The sequence below is a fragment of the Eubalaena glacialis genome, chromosome 3 (genome assembly GCF_028564815.1).
Source record: "Eubalaena glacialis isolate mEubGla1 chromosome 3, mEubGla1.1.hap2.+ XY, whole genome shotgun sequence".
In the NCBI taxonomy this organism is placed as follows: domain Eukaryota; kingdom Metazoa; phylum Chordata; class Mammalia; order Artiodactyla; family Balaenidae; genus Eubalaena; species Eubalaena glacialis.
Genome location: NC_083718.1, coordinates 76,379,441 through 76,398,316, shown reverse-complemented (window position 1 = coordinate 76,398,316; position 18,876 = coordinate 76,379,441). Strand labels below are relative to the sequence as shown.

At 49.4% G+C, this 18,876-nt stretch overlaps 3 protein-coding genes across 3 annotated transcripts; 2 read left to right on the top strand and 1 right to left on the bottom strand.

The window, feature by feature from the left end:
* Positions 1-1,941: 1,941 nt before the first annotated feature.
* On the top strand, positions 1,942-10,720 carry NDUFS2 (NADH:ubiquinone oxidoreductase core subunit S2). Its single transcript, XM_061185816.1, has 14 exons — positions 1,942-2,057; positions 2,862-2,968; positions 5,350-5,540; positions 7,068-7,188; positions 7,370-7,482; positions 7,737-7,811; positions 7,980-8,057; positions 8,198-8,283; positions 8,488-8,607; positions 9,317-9,446; positions 9,726-9,821; positions 10,001-10,084; positions 10,225-10,282; positions 10,483-10,720. Exons 1-14 carry the CDS (start codon positions 1,963-1,965, stop codon positions 10,518-10,520), a joined length of 1,392 nt encoding a protein of 463 aa, XP_061041799.1. The 5' UTR covers positions 1,942-1,962; the 3' UTR covers positions 10,521-10,720.
* Positions 10,721-11,191: 471 nt separating this feature from the next.
* Positions 11,192-14,537, top strand: FCER1G (Fc epsilon receptor Ig). The gene is made up of 5 exons (XM_061185815.1): positions 11,192-11,403; positions 13,269-13,360; positions 13,521-13,556; positions 13,998-14,018; positions 14,173-14,537. The coding sequence occupies exons 1-5, from the start codon at positions 11,355-11,357 to the stop codon at positions 14,233-14,235; spliced, it is 261 nt and encodes an 86-aa protein (XP_061041798.1). The 5' UTR covers positions 11,192-11,354; the 3' UTR covers positions 14,236-14,537.
* Positions 14,538-16,842: 2,305 nt separating this feature from the next.
* Positions 16,843-18,083, bottom strand: APOA2 (apolipoprotein A2). Its single transcript, XM_061185814.1, has 4 exons — positions 18,063-18,083; positions 17,832-17,907; positions 17,406-17,538; positions 16,843-17,030 (listed from the first exon to the last, which is right to left on the bottom strand). The coding sequence occupies exons 2-4, from the start codon at positions 17,881-17,883 to the stop codon at positions 16,904-16,906; spliced, it is 312 nt and encodes a 103-aa protein (XP_061041797.1). The 5' UTR covers positions 17,884-17,907; positions 18,063-18,083; the 3' UTR covers positions 16,843-16,903.
* Between the last annotated feature and the right edge of the window lie 793 nt (positions 18,084-18,876).

Genomic DNA, 18,876 nt, shown 5'->3' with positions numbered 1-18,876 from the left:
TTTTCACCCGCATCTGAGATGAGGACAAAGGGGGCGAGTAAGCAGTGAGAGACAAAAGGCCTTAGAGTAACAGCAGCAGTGTGTGTGGGGAGTGCTGGCAGCAGGGAGAAGGCACAAAAGATGCCGTGTCCTAGGCAGCCCCCCAGGATCCCTCACCCTAGTTCCAGCTCAAGTTGCCCCTAGGGCCAAGCAGCCCGGAGTCTATCCTGACTTCTCCTAGGCTGGATTAGGGCAAATAAATGCAGTCCCCACATCATCCTCCCTCACTATCACCACATTCACTGTGTTTCAGCTATACCGGGAGAGAAGGCCCAGGGAGATGGTGGGGAATGAGGGGGGCAGGGACGCACAGCCTCTGCCTGGCTCTGTGAGGGCTGCCGAGCCCACCCAGGTCCCAGTCAGTTCCCACAGTCAGGGATATGGCCTCGCCCTTTGGTACAGTTCCCATTAGGTCAACTCCCAGGCTAGAAGTCTGGCTTTCCCTTCTTTCTTTGTAGCTAAGAATTCCCTGTCTCTGCCACTCTCCTGGTCTGTCTGCCCCACCCTGCTGTCCTGCTGGTGGGCTGTGGCCCAGGCACCCTGTCTGGAGGAGATCTGGGGAAGGCCTTTTTCCAGGCCCCAAGTGGGAGGGATGTGCAAAGTTAACGGGTGGCCCAGCTGGAGCTGGGCTTGGAGGCAGAGAGAACAGGAACTAGCTCCAAGGCTGGAACTCCTCTTTGTCTCTTCCACACAGGATTAGGATTAGACTCCTGGTGGTACTGCATTTCTATGCTGTTGGCCAGTACAGAGGCCAGGTCAGAAAGATATGAGGTAGGACTTCCCCGCTGGCGCAGTGGTTAAGAATCCGCCTGCCAGTGCAGGGGACATGGGTTCGAGCCCTGGTCCGGGAAGATCCCACATGCCGCGGAGCAACTAAGCCCATGCACCACAACTACTGAGCCTGAGCTCTAGAGCCCGCGAGCCACAGCTACTGAGCCCGCGTGCCACAACTACTGAAGCTACGCCTAGAGCCTGTGCTCCGCAACAACAGAAGCCATCACAATGAGAAGCCCCCGCTCGCTGCAACTAGAGAAAGCCCGCGTGCAGCAATGAAGACCCAATGCAGCTAAAAATAAATAAATAAATAAATAAATTTATAAAAAAAAAAAAAGAAAGATATGCGGTAAAAGAGACTGACCCAGGATGGAAGTGGGGTGCGAGGCATCGCTAAGGGCACTTCTTGGGTCTGTAATTCTGTGGGTTCTGGAAGCCTGGCAGATATCAGGGTCACCCATAGAGGACCTCCTCTCCTCATGAGGCGGCTCCTACACACCCCAGCAGCCCGTTCCAATGCTGGTGGCCTTCGCATCCTACTCTTTTTTCATTTTACTTTGGCAGGAGCTCTCAGACCTGCCCAGCCCCACTTGGGCCCCTTTTCCCTAACCCATTTAGGCCGTCTGGAAATTAGCTAGCTCTCCCGGCTCCGAATCTTTTGGATTCGGGGATAAGGAGGTAATTTTGGATTCTGGGGTAGCAAAGCCCGGGACTACCCCAGAAGGGCAGGGCTCAGACACAACCAGAGAGCAGGGCTACAGCAGCGGTGCAGCTCAGGCGAGGAGTGGGGAAGGGCCCCCATGTGAGTGTCCGCCTGGCTCCGGGCGGCAGGGCACTTTCTAAGGCGCGCAGGCAGCTCGGCGATGGTGCGCGAGGGGCGCCGCTGCCCGCAGCAGGAACTGCAAGTTTCTCCTGCTCAGCGTTAGAAGAGCCCACCAGGAGCGGTGGGAAGCAAGGTCCCCAGCCTCCGGTATTTAAGCGTAAGTAAAGCCGGGGTGCGGAACCCGGATGTTGTCAGGTTCGCGCTCGGCGACCCCGCCAGCTTCCAAGAGGGCGGCTGCGTGGTGCCAATAGGCGAGAAGCCCACAAGGAGGCGCGCAAGAGGCACTTCCGCCCGGTTCTCCTTCCCGCAGTCTGTGGCGGGGCAAGATGGCGACGCTCAGGGCTCTATGCGGCCTCCGGGGCGTCGCGGCCCTGGTGCTGCGGCCCGGGGCTGGGGCTCGACTGCCGATTCAGCCCAGCAGGTGAGACCAAGGGCAGCCCTCGATGCGCTGTCCCCAGGGCTAGGGTTTCTCGAGTCCGGGGACTCCACAGGCTCTGTGACCCCCTGTGAAAGAATGACCCAGGCCTGTGACCCCTCGCCCAGGCCTGATCTATCGAGTTCCAGGATCCAGTGATGCCTGCCTTGGCCGAGGGAGGAAAGAGGGTTTGAGCTCGATCTGACGGAGGTGAAATCAGTTGGAGGGAGACTCTGCGTCTCAGTGTTAGTGATAATGTCACCCTCCCTTTATGTCCTGCTGCTTTTCCCAAACCCCTTCACGGGTGGGGCGCGACTAGTGAAAAGTCTCCTTAGACGCTGTGGAAGAAGAGGAGAGCAACCCCAATAGACTTAAAGGAGGAACATAAACCAAGAATCCCTGGGTTGGCCCCAGTGCATTGTTGTGGCCATACTTGAGCAGAGCCAAGGAGCCAGCATGCCCCACCCCCCTTTCTTTTCTTACTCTTGGGTTGACCTTGAATAAACACCTTTCTTGAGTTCATATTCACCAGGATGGGAATATGAATATGACCAGAATTTAAAGGAGCTGGGATCCCCAGCTTTGCATGCGTACGGGTGATAGGTGAAGTGATTTCAGGAATAAGTTGTTAGTAAGGATGGAACCTCTAGAATTCCAGTTTGTTCTGCCAGAGCGACACAACTCTGTGTCAGTGACTTGGCATTGAAGAATCCAAGACACCCTTCCCTGGGCCCACCTGAAAGTGAATGGGAACAGAGGAACCAAGCACTGTTCAGGCCCTTTGTCTAGGATGTGTCATTACCTCCCCAGAGGTGCTCGGCAATGGCAGCCAGATGTGGAATGGGCAGAGCAGTTTGGGGGCGCTGTCATGTACCCCACCAAGGAAACAGCCCACTGGAAGCCTCCACCTTGGAATGGTGAGTGCCCAGTGCCACTGTCCCAACCCACACCCCTCCATGCCCCAAGCTGATTTCTAAGTGCTCCTGACCTTTCCGTGTGAGGCAAATTTTAGCCGCCAACTCTTTTTGCTTCTTTAACCTTGCAACTCAACAAACGTGACAATAGTGATAATAGGAGGTATTTGTCAAGTAGAATATTCCAAGAGAAAAGAAAGAGAAGGTCCCAGCCAACCCTCGAAGATCCCTACCAAATTTATATCTTTAGCTTCAGCTTTTTCCAGAGGTTCAGTATATTTCCATCTCCCTCTCTTGACAAGGTGGTTTTTCCCACTGGCACCCAAATGAGACCTTTCTGAATACGAAACATTTTTACCCCCATCAAAACTAGCTCTTCCTTGTGATTTTTAATTTTGATCAGTGACTCCCTCATTCTTCTAATCCCTCAGGATTGAAACTTTTTAGTCACCTTTGGCTCTTTTTTCTCTCTTGCCCTCCATGTCTATGTCCAATAACATGCAGATTCTTTAACAATGTTTCACATCTGGTCATTTCTCCCTTTGTTGTTTGGATTTATTTTGTATTAGATCTTGATTATTTCGGAAGTTTCTTTGATGGGTTCTTGCCACTGATATAGTCTCCCTCCAGCTATCCTATACAGTGTCTGTGGCTTTATCTTCCCCAAACATCATTTTAGCATGTCATTCATTCTTTTGCTCGAAAACCTTTAAAGGAACTTCCAGTTACCTTTCAAAAATTTAACAGTAACAATAGCTGAGTGCTTACCCTGTGCTGAGTGTTTTTGTATGCATTATTTCACTTAGTTGTTACAACAACCCTATGAGAGTGATACTAATATTATCCCAATTTTGAGGAAATAATGGTGTAGAGAGATTAAAAAGTGGTCGAGGACACAGGTGGATTTGTACGTGGGTCTGTCTGACTCCAAAGCCCATGGTGAAGAATTTTGGTTGCATAGGTGGACTCTGGTTTCAGATCTCAACTCTCCATTTACCAGTAAATAAAGTACCTACTTCATAGCGTTATTGTAAGGATTAAATGAGATACAGGTAACATAAACCACATAATATAGTGACTGGCTCATGCTAAGTCCTCCCTAAGTGTTATTAATAATACTGATAATTGGGGCTTCCCTGGTGGTGCAGTGGTTAAGAATCTGCCTGCCAGTGCAGGGGACACGGGTTCAAGCCCTGACCCGGGAAGATCCCACATGCCGTGGAGCAACTAAGCCCGTGCGCCACAACTGCTGAGCCTGTGAGCCACAACTGCTGAAGTCCGTGCGCCTAGAATCTGTGCTCCGCAACAAGAGAAACCACTGCAGTGAGAAGCCCACGCACCGCAATGAAGTGTAGCCCCTGCTCGCCACAACTAGAGAAAGCCCGTGTGTACCAGTGAAGACCGAATGCAGCCAAAAATAAATAAATTAAATAAATAAATTAAAAATAAATAAATAATACTGATAATTGAACCACTACCCCCTACCCCCTACTGCCTGCCAACACTTAATCTTCTGTCTCTTGGCAGACAAGAGTTCCATAGATATTTACTTTCTTGTTTCTAAGATTTGACATGTGTTCATTCCATAGCATGGGATACCTCTTCTCTCTACCTATCTGAATCGTTCCCTGTGTTTAAGAACCAACTCATATCTTGCCTCCAAGAGATCTTCACAGTGTTCTTTCCTTTCTTTAAATACTTAATGGCTAAGCAACTTACTTGGCAACTTGTAAATTTGACTTGTGTTACTAGTTTCTCACATATACTTATTTCCCAAATTAAATTGTAAGCCTCTTGAGGGTAAAAACTGTCAATTAGTAGTAGTAAGAATTAAGTAAACATTTCCCAATTAGTTGGCCATTCAGCAGATACATCTGGAGAGCAGTGTATCTTCGTGGTTAAGAGTGTGGAGTCTGGAGCTGACCAGGCTGAGTTAAATCCTGACTCTGCCACTTACTAACTCTCACAATTCATTTAGTCTTTCTGGCCTCAATTTCGCCAATGAGATGAGGATAATGATAGTATCAACTACTTATATGGTTGTTGAAATAATTAAATTAATTAAAATAAGTAAAGTGCTTAGAGTAGTGCCTGGCACATAATAAGGACTGTATAAGTGTTATCTATCATTATTATTTTTTTTTTAAAGGTATCCTGAGAGACATGGAAAGAGTGAGGCTCATGGTCCCTCTCATCAGAAAGTTTAGATCTCCCTTCCCTTTTTCCCATCTAATGGTCTTCTTCCTGGTTATGATAAAGGTTAGGAAATCAGCAGGGTATGGAATGGTGAGATGGAAAGTCTCCAGGGAGATGCTAACTCCTTGCTGTCTTTTGGGGGTTCTCAAAGGAATTACCATTTGGCTCAACTATTTCCCACTTCTCAGATGTGGACCCTCCAAAGGACACGTTGGTGTCGAACCTGACCCTGAACTTTGGGCCCCAGCACCCAGCAGCCCATGGAGTCCTGCGGCTAGTGATGGAATTGAGTGGGGAGATGGTGCGCAAGTGCGACCCTCACATCGGGCTGCTGCATCGAGGCACCGAGAAGCTCATTGAATACAAGACCTATCTGCAGGTGTGGGGGGTGAACGGGGACCTGTTGACAGGACCTGGGGATACTTTAACCTGGGACTTTGCCAGTTCGCTGCCCCAAAACCCCAGGGGAGGAGGGTGTTGAGAGGAGTAGCCCGTTGAGGTTATTAGGATGGTTTTGTTTGGGAGGATGGAGGGGTGTGGCAGGGGATGCTTAACTTGGGTCATGTGGACTTGGTTTATCCAACAGAAATACTTTGGAGCTGGAGCTACACTCCTAGCTCTTCTCGGGCTGACTTTTGGCTGACCCCTTTATCCTTACCCTAGTGCCTCAGTTTCCCTGCTCTAATGTTCATACTAGTACGTCAAAGCCGGTGTCCCTGGGGTCAGGGAAAGAGGAGAGAGACGTCAGCTCCCCAGGTTTAACAGCTGATTCTTGTATCTTCCAGCATTCTAAGTTTGTTTTCGAAATACTCAGTGAGTCAGAGTGACCGGGAGGGAGTTTGTAACAGAGTTTGCTGTTTTTAGGAGAACTCTGTGACCCAAATAATGAGGGTCAGATTTGAAGAAATTGGATCTGGGATAGGAATCTGAAGTTTTTTTCTTACTGTCATGAAGAAAGCTCTTGATAACAGAGGACGATGGGGTTAGGATTTAGAACCAGATGACTAGAATGTGATTCCCCCAAAGAGTCCAGGCAATGATGGTTTCTGGTCCCAGAGTCCATGGAGTTAACCCCTGTAGCTTTATCCCACGTCACAGTGACATCAGGGCAAGAACTGGCTGTTCCGAGGCAAGGCGTCTTAGCTCCGCCTCCTTCCTGGAAGCTGAAGCTGGTTCAGCATACAGCTGGGACTTAGCTTTCTTGGTATTCTGGGGAAGAACCATTTCTACCTGACTCTTTCTCCAGAAACAAATCCCATTCTTCTTGGTGTTCTTAATTTCCTCCTGAGATTACCTTTCTCCTGCAATAATCTCAGAGAGGCGTTCTTCTTTGACAGAGGCGTCACTTGGCCCAGAAGACTTGGTTGGCAGTGGTGTGCTGGAGCTCACTCATACTGGCTCACAAGAACAGACTGTTAAATTTTCAGGAATTTTGTGAGCCAGTTGTTAAACACAGCTGTTATTAAAAATCAGATTATACTAGCTTGCGATTTAATATATTAAAAATCAAGGTAAGAAGTATCAAAATCCATGCCTTCATTATTTTACTACATTTTTCTACGCTGTGCTCTTTAGGTATTTACTTCCATTGTATCTGTATAGTGGAAATACTGTGTAATGGTGTGCTACTCGGCCCAGCGCTGTCTGTGGTCAGTTACGTAATGTTGGTAGTTAAAGTGGGACTTCGTAGGAGTATTTTCACCATGGAAATTGGCAAACACGACAAATTGGGGTCCCCCCACCTTCACCCCTTCAGTGTGTTTCATCCTGCCTTCCTGAGGCTCCTGAGATTGGGAAGGTTTATGTAGCACTGACCTCTGATGCCCACTGAGAGCAGTGCTTCTAGCAGCCAGACTGAGGGTTCCTTGGCCTGTTAGATGTGATCCCGATTCCTCCCTCTTCCCAGGCCCTTCCATACTTTGACCGGCTAGACTATGTGTCCATGATGTGTAACGAACAGGCCTATTCACTGGCTGTGGAGAAGTTGCTCAACATCCAGCCTCCTCCTCGGGCACAGTGGATCCGAGGTACGCCCCATCCCCTTCTTCCTGTGGCCCCCTGAGAGTACAGCATAGTGCCTCTGCCGCCCATCTTAGGAGCGCCGAACCGGAGCTTAGTATGCAGACCCCAGGCTCTGCCCAGAACTGCTCTGTCAGCCTGGATCCTTGGCTCCTGTATCCTTCTCTTCTTGTCTTCACCTCTCTACAGTGCTGTTTGGAGAAATCACTCGGCTTTTGAACCACATCATGGCTGTGACCACACATGCCCTGGACATTGGGGCCATGACCCCTTTCTTCTGGATGTTTGAAGAAAGGGAGAAGGTATGAGAAGGAGGAAGAATAGGAAAAGGGAAGGAGGTGCCAGAGGTAGAGAAGGTATGAAGGAGACGAGAGTAAAAAGAGAGAGAACATTTAGGGGGAGAAGGTATATTTAACCTGGGTTATATTCTTGAGGAGCTCTGTGTCATGAGGGGTTGGTTGGGCACCAGCAGGCTGGGGGCGGGGGAGTAGACCATCATGATGTTTGACTTAGGGGCCCAGGACTTTGTCACTAATTCCCAGTGTGTCCTATCAAGATGTTTGAGTTCTACGAGCGAGTGTCTGGGGCTCGGATGCATGCTGCTTATGTCCGGCCAGGAGGTGTGCACCAGGTGAGCAGGCTCCCCTGCCTCTCTTAATGTCCAGTCCTTGCTTGTATCCTCTGTGGCCACTGGAGGGCAGCCCTGGCTGATGGAAGCGCTAACCCTGTATCCCTGAGGCAGAGCTGGCTTTCCCTAGTGGAGACTGCACTCACTATCGATTCTCCATTTGTCTTCTAGGACCTACCCCTTGGGCTTATGGATGACATTTATGAGTTTTCTAAGAACTTCTCTCTTCGCATTGATGAGCTGGAGGAGGTAAGATAGGAGTCAGTGGGAAAAATCCCTCTTTTGCCCCAAGAGGATCTGTGGGATTTTAATCCCCAGTTGTAAAGAAATAACAGGTATTTGAAGAGTGTCATGAAGAGTGTTCACACACCAGCTCTCTTGCTCAACAGATGCTGACCAACAATAGGATCTGGCAAAATCGGACAGTCGACATTGGGGTTGTAACAGCAGAAGACGCCCTTAACTATGGTTTTAGGTGTGAGGAATAAGACTTCTCTCCTTAGGGGCGGGTGGGTTCCAGCTTAATCTCTTGACTTCAGGTGTGGCGCCTTCCTTGCCATGCTGTCTTTGTATCCCATGCCCAGAGCGTGCGGGAGGGAGAGGGGAGACTAAGGAAGAGAGCATGCCTCTTTTCTTGGTTTGTGGAAAGTGACCCTTGGTCCCGTTATACTCTCTACAGCGGGGTAATGCTCCGGGGCTCGGGCATCCAGTGGGACCTGCGGAAGACCCAGCCCTATGATGTTTATGACCGGGTGGAGTTTGATGTTCCTATTGGCTCTCGAGGGGACTGCTATGATAGGTGAGGCCCAGATCCCTTCTTAGCGCATTGTCCAGCTAGTTTCCCCTATCTAACTTTTCTCTTGACTACTTTCTTCTTTCTCATACTTTCCAGTATCTATTGGAGCTCTTGTGTGTGTTAAACTAGGTTGCTTTTCAAAGCACTTGCACCTATGGGACATTTTATTTTACCCTTACATTCTTCTTATGTCTTAGATGGAACTAGTTTTGGCTGCATCTTATAGCTGAGAAAGCTGAAGCAGAAAAGTTAGAGATTAGCCTGGGATATTATTCTGTTAGTAGTGCTTGAGACTAGAATCCTCCTGATCCAGTGCTCTTTCCACTAGATTCTAAGCTTCAAATTCCATTCCTCTTTACTGACGCCAAGAAAAATTTGCTACTGTTTTCTTTTTGAGTCACTTTGACTCTCACCTGTTCTATACTCCAAAAAATGTTTAAGAGGGTAATTAAAGAGGGAAATACTACAGGACACGGTCTGAGAAAACTAGGAGAGGATTTGGTCTGAGAAAACTAGGAGAGGGCCCAGTACTCTAATCAGAAGACTGTAGGTTTTATATGGGTGGCCAGGCCAAGCAGAGATGCTGTACTAGGAGAAAAGAATGAGGAAAGTTACCTAGCACTCTTCAGTTCAGCCAAGGGCATCTTCCCAGCCTCACACCTGATCCTCTGGCTGCTCTTCTCTTGCTCTGAGTCTGTCTCATCTACTTCAGGTACCTGTGTCGGGTGGAGGAGATGCGCCAGTCCCTTCGAATCATCTTACAGTGTCTGAACAAGATGCCTCCCGGGGAGATCAAGGTTGATGATGCCAAAGTGTCTCCACCAAAACGAGTAGAGATGAAGGTTAGCTATAGGGGGAGGGAAAAGGGGGAAAGGGGGCAGCGGCTGGGGAGGAGTATCTTTGGATTAAATCCTACTTTTCAGTTTTCCTTTTTCAAAGAATTCACTGTATAAGATTCTTAACCTCCCGTAGCCTCCTCTCTTTTTCTATAACTTCTCTGCTCATTGACTTACATGTGGCATTTTAGACTCCCTGGGGGTAGAGATTATTTTCTGTGTGTGGGTACACCTGCCATACAGTTTGGATCTGGCTTGTTGATGCTCCGTTTTTCCTCTCTCCAGACTTCTATGGAGTCACTGATTCATCACTTTAAGTTGTATACTGAGGGCTACCAAGTTCCTCCAGGGGCCACATACACTGCCATCGAGGCTCCTAAGGTGAGGCAAGAAGGGGAAGGAAAGGACAGTATGTGGAGTGGGTGACTGGAGATGGATGTTCAGATAAACGCTTGTTCATCAGTGAGAGAGAGGACATGAGGGTGAATAGAGAGGTTTTTGTTGGCAGAGGAAAGGGTTCTTCCTGTTAATGGAGGCAGCCAACCTTCTTCCTTGGACAGGGAGAGTTTGGGGTGTACCTGGTGTCTGATGGCAGCAGCCGCCCTTATCGATGCAAGATCAAGGCTCCTGGTTTTGCCCACCTGGTAAGAACCAACCCCAAAGATTCTAACGCTAATACATGAATCCAGTAATTAATGACCTTGGTTGAGATTTTTATGAACTTTCACTCCTCCTTCTACCCTGCTAATCTTGCCTAACACTATTGCTGTCTTAATCTCTGCAGGCTGGTTTGGACAAGATGTCTAAGGGACACATGTTGGCGGACGTCGTTGCCATCATAGGTACAAGGCCTGTTGTGTAGTAGAGGTGTTCTAGGCAAGGGAGTTGGAGACTCTGATTGGGGACAGAAACTGAACACTTCCTGTTCAACATAGACTATGGGCATAGACTCAAATCCTCAAATCCTCAGTTTCCTGAGCACAGTAATGAGTTCTAGATTCTTGGTAACATCGCTTTTTTTCTCCTCCCCCTGACCTCCTAGGTACCCAAGATATTGTGTTTGGAGAAGTAGATCGGTGAGCACGGGAACAGCATTGGACTTCCCTGCCTACCTGCTTCGTCTGCGGAGCCTGTCCATCGTTGGGAATGGGACTGTGTGTGTGTGTGTGTGTGTGTGTGTGTGTACACGTACATGAATGCTTAGCTGTCAGGCTTTCTGTGCATGTACTGGAAAAGGAGAAATTATAATAAATTAGCCGCCTTCTGGCCCCAAGCCCAAACTTCTGGTATGTCTTTCTGAGTATCTTACTGTCTTTAACTTTGATGGGAAACTTGAGTGTTAACCCTCTACTTCTCTGTTAGACTCAGTCCTTAGCAGTTTTTCCTGTTCATCTCCGCCACTTTTGTGACGCCTGTCCTTTCCACTTCTCCATTGCCCATTTCCTCTTTTTCCCTTACTTCCTCCCTGCCCAAACCTTGCTGCCCACACTAATTGGTAAACTCCTCAAATCAAGACTGGGTACAAAGTTCCAGGTGGGAGAGAAAGGGGCTGTCATGGGGTCTTACGGAATTTTGAGGGGCAAGTTATCAGAGCTCTGTCTCTGAACAGGGCTAGAGTGAGATGGCGGGTTTAGATAGCCTTTCCCAAGCATGGGTGTCGCCTGTTTCCATGGTAGCAGGGGCTTGGTCACTGAAGGACGGAGGCATAGGAGACCAGATCTCATAGCTCCCTTAGTTGGCCCTTCCGGGAGCCGCCCGGTCTCTAGTGCAGGAAGGGGAAGGGGCCAGAGCTCAGAGGAAGGCGTGGCAGGAAGGGGGCAACTCTGTGGTCAGGGAGCCGCTCGCAGAGCACAGCTGCACAGTGCCATCGGAGCGTCCGATCCCCAGCTCACGGCCCCTCAGCCCCTGCCCAAGATGTTTCCAGCAGTGGTCTTGCTCTTACTCCTTTTGGTTGAACAAGCAGGTAAGAGGCTTTGGTGAGGGACAGTGAGCTGGGCTCCAGGGTGGGAATCAAGGGCGTGTGTCTGAGGGCTGAGGCAGGGACAGGCAGAGGAAGGCTGGCACTGGGAGGATGGGCACAGAGACCCTGAGGCTGGTCCTGTCCAGTCTCCGTCAGGGCGCAGGAATTGTAGTTCCCTCCTTTCTTGTCCCCTTCTTACTTTTTCAGGACTGATACACACGTAAGTCTTCAGTTTGGCAGAGGAGGGGAGTGGGTGTATGACATGAAAAGCTGGTCTGGGGAAAAATTCCGTTTCCCATGATCAGCATTTTCTGTGGGGTGCCTTTGGTCTTAGCCACTGGGAACTGATCTCTAGCTGGTTAAATAATATTTATAAAGCCCCTTTTAGGAAGGCAGGGGCCTGTCCTTGTGTTTAGGAGTGAGGCAGGGATAGTCAAATACGTGATTGCGGCTTCTGTGGGTCATCACTAAGGTACAGTTGATGTGAGGGTGGGCAGCGTACAATGCCCAGTTCCAGAGAGCTGAGCGTCAGCTGAGAAATGCAGGCAGAAATGGGAAGTCCTCTGCAGCTCTGAGGCTCCAGGCGTTCTCGAAACTCTCCTTGCTCTGTTTGGATTGTCTGTGTTTTGAAGAGGGATAGTTACAGCTGGGGTTCGGGGAGGAAGAGGTTAGTGAAACTTCAGGGAAAGTGGGGAAATTAAAAGAGATGAACCGGGATGGAGTTCCACCAGCCCAGCTGTGAAGATGGAGGGAAGGACTAAGTGAGCGGCCAGTCTGCTGCCATGGGATGAGGGAGCAGGGGCACTGAGGCATAAAAGAGAGGGCACAAACTTGGAAAGCAGAAAGCCTGAATTTGAATTCCAGCTCTGGCACTTAACGCTATGACCCTAAATGAATTACTTAAGCTTTTCTGAGCCTTGGTTTCGTCATCTACAAAATGGCGATGATGTTTCCCTCACGGGGTAGTTTTGAGATTTATGCAATAACCGTGTGTGAAAGAGCGTCACAGAATAACACGTACTTCACCCGTATGTCACATGCCCATGAGCTCTTCTGATAGGGGTCAGAGCAGATAGAGGCTGGAGCTCAGACTTTATTTGATTTTTTTCCTTGCACGAAACTTCCTCTCTCAGTGGCCCAGAGTGAGTAACAGGGCAGAGTACCCGGAGCCGGAATCCATACAGCTTGTGGTCATTCCCTTGAGCCTGGGCTAACACACTCGCTCAGCCTTATGTGCAGAGCCATCGGTATCTATAAGGCCAAGGAAAGCAGGCACCTTGTTTTTACATATTTAAGTGTCTTAGTTGCGGGGGGGACAGAAAGCGATGTGGCTGAGGCTAGATGACCCATAATAGAGTGATTGCCTTCCCTCCTTTCCTCAGCTCACACCCTTCCTGTCCAGCCCTTAGCCACAGGTCACAGGACTTAGCAGAGACACCCGTGTGGTTTCTTTGCTGAAATTTCTCACTGCCTCCACTCACTTTACCCCCCCTGGGCTGAGGTTTTGGTCTTGGCTCAGTGAACTCAAATGGGTCCCTTGGGGGCTATGGAGTGCTCAGTGGTACCTGAGGAACCCACAGTGCTAAAAAGAGAGGGTTGGGGGCTGAGGGGGAAGCTCTCAACTCTCAGAACCTATAAGTTCCATCACAACAGAACTGTTCACACTTCCTGTCCTACCCCTACCCTAGGGTGAGGAAGAAGAGGGAGAGGTGAGAGAAATAGGAATCTAGAGAGGAAGATTAAGTTTCTTCCCCGGGAAGGTGCCCCTCCAAGCCCCGTCCTACCTCCCAGAGCCCTTTCTTTCTCTCCTCTGAGCACCAGATCTTTCCTGCTGCCCCTGACCCCATGGGTACCCTCTGTATCCTCAGCGGCCCTGGGAGAGCCTCAGCTCTGCTATATCCTGGATGCGATCCTGTTTCTATATGGTATTATCCTCACCCTGCTCTACTGTCGACTCAAGGTAAGGCTGGGCAGAGTGGGGTGAGGGCTGGAAGGAGAAGTGGGAGGGTGGTGGCAGCATGGCTCCAAAGAGAGGGAATAAAAGGGGCTCCCCTACAGCGTTTGGAGGTGGGGTTGGGCCACTAACCTCACCTGTACTAATGGCCTTTCCCCTACTCCAGCTGCAGGTGCGAAAGGCAGCTACAGCCAGCCATGAGGTATGGACCCTTCCTCAACTGGGTATCAACAATTTTTCAGTCTCTCAGCCCTTCTGGGGCCTTAGCCTTGGGATCTGAGGTCTCTGGGGGGCATGGGACTCAAGTGCTGATCTGTATAAGCTTCAGAGGTCCCCCTCCTACCTCATCCTACCCACCCTGCCACCTAGCCAAATCACAAGTAAAATATTCAACAGGTGACGAGGAAGAGTCAAGTGTAGAGTGACAAGGAGTACATGAGAGAGTTGTATGTTGTGTGTATATGTGTGTTGGTAGCCATATGGGCAAATGTGCATTCATGCCCCAGAGTATCCATGGGAGTGCCCTCTAGCCCAAGGGGGCCAGCCACCCCTGGCCACATACCTCCCTGGGTAGGGAAGAAGATGCTGAGGGGCCCTGGAGGAGATGTGGGTTTCTAATGCCTTGCCCCTTTTACCTCTGCAGAAATCAGATGGCATTTACACGGTGAGTGAACCTGCCTCCCAACCCCAGTCCCAAGAAGTCAGCAGAAGAGGGTGGGCTTTTGAGTGAACTTTGGAAGGGGTAGGGCCTCTGGGGGTGGGTAGGAGGCTCTGTGATGGGCTCAAGCGCCTGACTATCCTCTGACTTCCACCTCCAGGGCCTGAGCACCCGGAACCAGGAGACTTATGAGACCCTGAAGCATGAGAAACCGCCACAATAACTTTAGAACAGATGCCCTTGGTCACTTCCTTCTTCCACTCTCCTCCCAGCCCTCGTAGCTGGCATCACATATGCCTCCCCGCCGTTAATGCCAGCTGACCCTATCCCTGTAATGACGCTATGCCCCCCATTAATAGACACCAGTGGTTCCTCCTCCCTGTCAAAGGCCTCAGATGCTCTTCATTAATGTTTATATTCTAGTCTCACCTCTTTATGCCACCCTTCTCCTCTTCCCCATCCCCAACTCCCACTAAACGATGGGAAGGGAAGGGACTAACATCAATAAAGCTACCACAGACTGGACTCTATTCATTCATTCATTTAACATACATTTACTCAGCCTCTACTAGCCTAGGCTGGATACTGAAGATATCACAAGGCAAATTTAATTCCTGACCTTCCATAACTCATAGTCTAATAGACCAGAGCTGTTCTGCTTGATTGAGGGATGAATGCTGACTGTGACTGGGGGAAGGATGAGACCCTTGACCCCCAGGCTCTCTAGCAGGGTGCTGGAGCAGGGCGTAATGTGTTGGGAGTCTAGGCACATTCAGAGACATTTGAACCCAAGAAGTGACTTCTGCACCCAGCTTGGCCCTCTGTGTCTGACAACTGAAACAAGGTTGGGTTGCGGAGAAGCCTGGCTGTCCAACCCCAAATAGTCACCAGTCCAGATCAGAGTGGGCTTCAGGGAGCAGTGTGATCACAGCTCGCAATATACATGCATACGGGCATTAGCATAGCTGAAAAGCCAAACATGCAGAAGGGATGGTGTGACAAAAGCTTGTGTGATGCTCCCAATGGAAGGTTTTATGGGAACAGTGTTTTCAGTGGATTCTGGGGCAAGAGGGACCTGAGGGAGCCAGGTCTGGGTTGGAGGAGGGTAAGGCAAAGGGGAACAAGTCAGGTCCAGATGGGAGGCCAGGTCCTCCAACCGCATGGGTGAGTGGAGAAGGAATCCCCCTTCTCAGTGCCTGTCCTGTTTCTAGGCAGGATTCCCTGGTAGTATCTGAATCCCATCTGATACTGTCAGTTCTACCTCTGATCCAGCAGCCCTGTCCAAATGGGTCCAGAGTCTCCAGGCTTACCCCTAGCAACCCCCTATGCTGGGCAATACTTTGTACTGCACGGTGACTCACACTTTTCAATGTGTTTTCCATCCTGTCGTACCATTTGATCCACTCATTAACACTGTGAGGAAATTCAGGCTCTTTGAAGTTAATTAACCTGTCCAATGTCATCTTGCAAGTGACGGACAGATCTCTGTCCCTGCACGTTTTGCCACATGAGAAAAAAAAAATAGATACTGAGAAAGAAAGGGGAAGAAAGTAATCATGAGTGGTAAGGGTCTTAAAGCCCAGACTGAAGGGGTTGATCAGTATACAGAAGAGCGGGGGAGGGATAGATTGGGAGTTTGGGATTGACATGTACACACTACTATAGTTAAAATAGATAACCAACAAGGACCTACTGTATAGCACAGGGAACTCTGTTCAATACTCTGTAATAACCTAAATGGGAAAAGAATTTGAAATAGAACAGATACATGTATATGTATAACTGAATCACTCTGCTGTACACCTGAAACACAACATTGTTAATCAACAAAACTCCAATATAAAATAAAAATTTAAAAAAAATATATATATATACAGAAGAAATTGGAGCTATCTCTGCTGTCTGGGGAAAAGGTGATTTCAGATGAGATATGAGGAATGAGTTGGGGTAGAGAAGTAACTATTTTAAATATAAAGTGAAGTAAACTTTTATTGGAAAATGCCCATTTTCCCATTTTGTGATTGTGAGTCTCCTGCATCAGTCCAGCCTGACCTCCATTCCATTTTGATTTAATCCAGGTATCACAGCTACCAAAATTTCTCAAGTCCCACATGTCCATCAAGTTGGAGACCTGTTAGGCCTTTAACTGGCTACCACGTCTACTAGCTCCAGGCTCTAAGATGGCTACCAGAACTTGGGCCAGTTCCATGAATAGTACCCAGATAACAGTGGGGGAGAGGCTTGGAATGGGTGTTCCCAGACAGGGGGTCTAGGTGAGAGGTTTCAAATGGAAGGATTAGAGCACCTTCAGGGAGAGGAGTCTTTTATTGCAGGATGGGGGGAAGCACAGTGTTCCCCTGGCTCAGAAGGGAAGGGAGGGGCCTTGGGTGACACCTTTGTGCTCATTTTTGGGAAGCTTTCTCCTCTTCATAGTATGATAGAGGAAATTCTGAAGGGTGCTCTCATTTCCCGTGACCTCCAGGAGTCTAGGGATTCAGTTCATGAACCTTTCATGCCTTTCAAGGTACCATGTCCATGGCAAAGTCTCTTTAGTTTCTCCTGCAGGGCCATTCCCAGGCCTGTAGAAAAATTCCTGAGGTTTGGAGAGGAGTCACAGGCACCCCTACCCTGTCATTTCCATCACTGGTCTCTTCAACCCTTTCTCCACCCCTTCACACCAAAACCCCTCTCCTGTTAGAAGCAGATTTCTCTTTGTTCTCCCTCCTACTCCTCCTCCACTACCCCTACTTTTCCCAGTCCCCAAAACATACCAGGCTCACAACTTGATTCCTTCAATATTTATCGTAGAAAACAAGGAGTAGGTAGGAAGAGGAGCTCTAGGCCTGGCCAGTGGGTGTTCCAGGGGCCAGCTGGGGATGGAAGACAATAGTCTAGACAATGCACTTGGCACCAGGTTGTGTTTTGAGGTCCATAATACTGCTCAAGAAGTTAACCAGATCAGTTCCAGCCTTCTTGACCAGGGGCGTCAGCTGCTCCTGTGCCTTCTCAAAGTAGGCCCTGGATATGTGAGGGATTAGAAGTCAGGATGAGGGACTGGTAGGGGTCTTCTTGGTGGTGGGAGGTGAGACCCAAGTCCCCAAACTCTAGTTCCTGGTCTATCCTGGCATGGCAAAGCTCCTAGGAGGAGAGGCAAGCCCTCCGCTGGGCAGAGGAACAGACCATAGAGGTAGAAATTCAAAGCCCAGTTCCTGCTACCCCTATCTGTCCAAGAGGTTCATGGGATCTGTGGGGTGATGAAGGAATTTTCTCTACAATTTAAACCTCATCCTCCCTAACCCCCACCCCTTACCTCAGTCTTCTGTAGGACCTCCCAGCTTCCCCTCTTTCTCTCCATAGCCCCCTGGTCCATGAACCCCCTTTGTTGAGACTTACTTGGCCTGGATTTGAAGCTCTGAGCCCTTGGCCTTCTCCAGCAGGTCCTTGCCATAGTCGGTCACAGTCTGGAAGTACTGAGAGACCAGGCTCTGCAGATTCAGCTCCTCTGCCTGTCTCCGAACCAAAGCCCCTGCACATACACAGAAACACACACATGCACACACACACACACACACACATCCTCAGCTGAGTCCCCAACAATGAGTCCCACATCTCTGCCAGTATTCAGCCTCAGCTCTCAGCTCTCTCCCCAAACAGGTATCCAGCTCCAGGTCTTTGGATGCACTTTCTGGGCTTTAGAGAGGGAATGATTTTTCTTTTAAGCTCTCTGGTTGCCAGACCTGGGCATAGGAGAACAGACAGATGGGAGCTAGGACCCAAGCACCTTTTCCTCCTTGGGACCCCTCTTCATATCGCACCCACCTTCAAGGCTACAGATGGTAAGGAGCAGCACAGTCATTGCAAGCAGCTTCATGGTGTTAATGGAAGGGAAAGTGGCCTGCGAACAGGTGGGGGCAGGGAAGGTCACTGAAGCGAATGGGCTTCAGCCCCTCCCCAGAGACCCCTACCTACATGTCCACGCCAACCTGGTTCCCTCCCTTTCTACAGTTAAATCTTTGGATGCTGCCCACACCTCTTACTCCCTTACTTTACCTAGTCAGCGTTGCTGTCCTTGCCGTCTGTGCCTGGCCTGGCTAGGGAGGCAGGGGTTATATATCTGTATGCTTCCCCACCCCCCTGTCAGGTGACAAGTACTTTGGAGGAGTCCAGTGGGGCAGGGGCTATACTGGAGTAAACAAGTTAGAGAAATGGGGGGAGGAGAGGACAGCACGTAGGGGACTCATGGTGATGGGGTAAGAGGCAGGGGGTGCAGGCCTTAATGGATGCCAAAGGGGTATACTTTAGGCCTATTCAAGATCCATTCCTTTGGGGCCTGGGCCCAGTAGTCCTTGGATTTGAATTCTTCAGGAAGCAGGATTCCTAGGGTTTTTTTCCCCTGGAGAGCTCTGACATATCAAGCCCTCAGCCCTTGGTATCTTTGTCCCATTATGGGTATATTTCATCTCCCAACCCTATCCCCCATCACTGCAACTTGGCAGAGAGGTATTGGGGAACAGAAGAAAGGACATAAAATCAGAGACAGGGGTGAGGGGAATGCAGGTTAGGACAATAAGGGTTAGGGCCAGAGGCCAGGTGTGATTGACTCTGTACCTTTTTGAGTTAATGTGTAATGAATGAGATGGGAGAGAAAACACTAGAGCCCAGAATGACCTTCCTGAGTGCTGATCAATGAGCACAGCCCACCCCCAATAAAACAAATTCAGAAAGCAGCCGCTGCCCTCCCCCTGAATTGGAGTGCTCTGGCAGGAAAAGAGGTGAATGAGAGGCTTCTACCAAGGATAAAGGTTGAAGGTCTCTGGGCATTTGATCACCTTACCAGTTCTAGGCAATGGTCAGCCAATATGAG

What these genes read in the sequence shown, in the direction of transcription:
- NDUFS2 (XM_061185816.1), top strand. Translation starts at nt 1,963, where the DNA reads ATGGCGACGCTCAGGGCTCTATGCGGCCTCCGGGGCGTCGCGGCCCTG. An exon ending in CTGCCGATTCAGCCCAGCAG is followed by an intron (nt 2,058 to 2,861) that starts GTGAGACCAAGG and finishes TTACCTCCCCAG; the next exon opens with AGGTGCTCGGCAATGGCAGC. An exon ending in GAAGCCTCCACCTTGGAATG is followed by an intron (nt 2,969 to 5,349) that starts GTGAGTGCCCAG and finishes CCCACTTCTCAG; the next exon opens with ATGTGGACCCTCCAAAGGAC.
- FCER1G (XM_061185815.1), top strand. Translation starts at nt 11,355, where the DNA reads ATGTTTCCAGCAGTGGTCTTGCTCTTACTCCTTTTGGTTGAACAAGCA. An exon ending in CAGCTACAGCCAGCCATGAG is followed by an intron (nt 13,557 to 13,997) that starts GTATGGACCCTT and finishes TTACCTCTGCAG; the next exon opens with AAATCAGATGGCATTTACAC. An exon ending in AATCAGATGGCATTTACACG is followed by an intron (nt 14,019 to 14,172) that starts GTGAGTGAACCT and finishes TTCCACCTCCAG; the next exon opens with GGCCTGAGCACCCGGAACCA.
- APOA2 (XM_061185814.1), bottom strand. Translation starts at nt 17,883, where the DNA reads ATGAAGCTGCTTGCAATGACTGTGCTGCTCCTTACCATCTGTAGCCTT. An exon ending in TACCATCTGTAGCCTTGAAG is followed by an intron (nt 17,539 to 17,831) that starts GTGGGTGCGATA and finishes GTGTATGTGCAG; the next exon opens with GGGCTTTGGTTCGGAGACAG. An exon ending in GAGCTTCAAATCCAGGCCAA is followed by an intron (nt 17,031 to 17,405) that starts GTAAGTCTCAAC and finishes TCACATATCCAG; the next exon opens with GGCCTACTTTGAGAAGGCAC.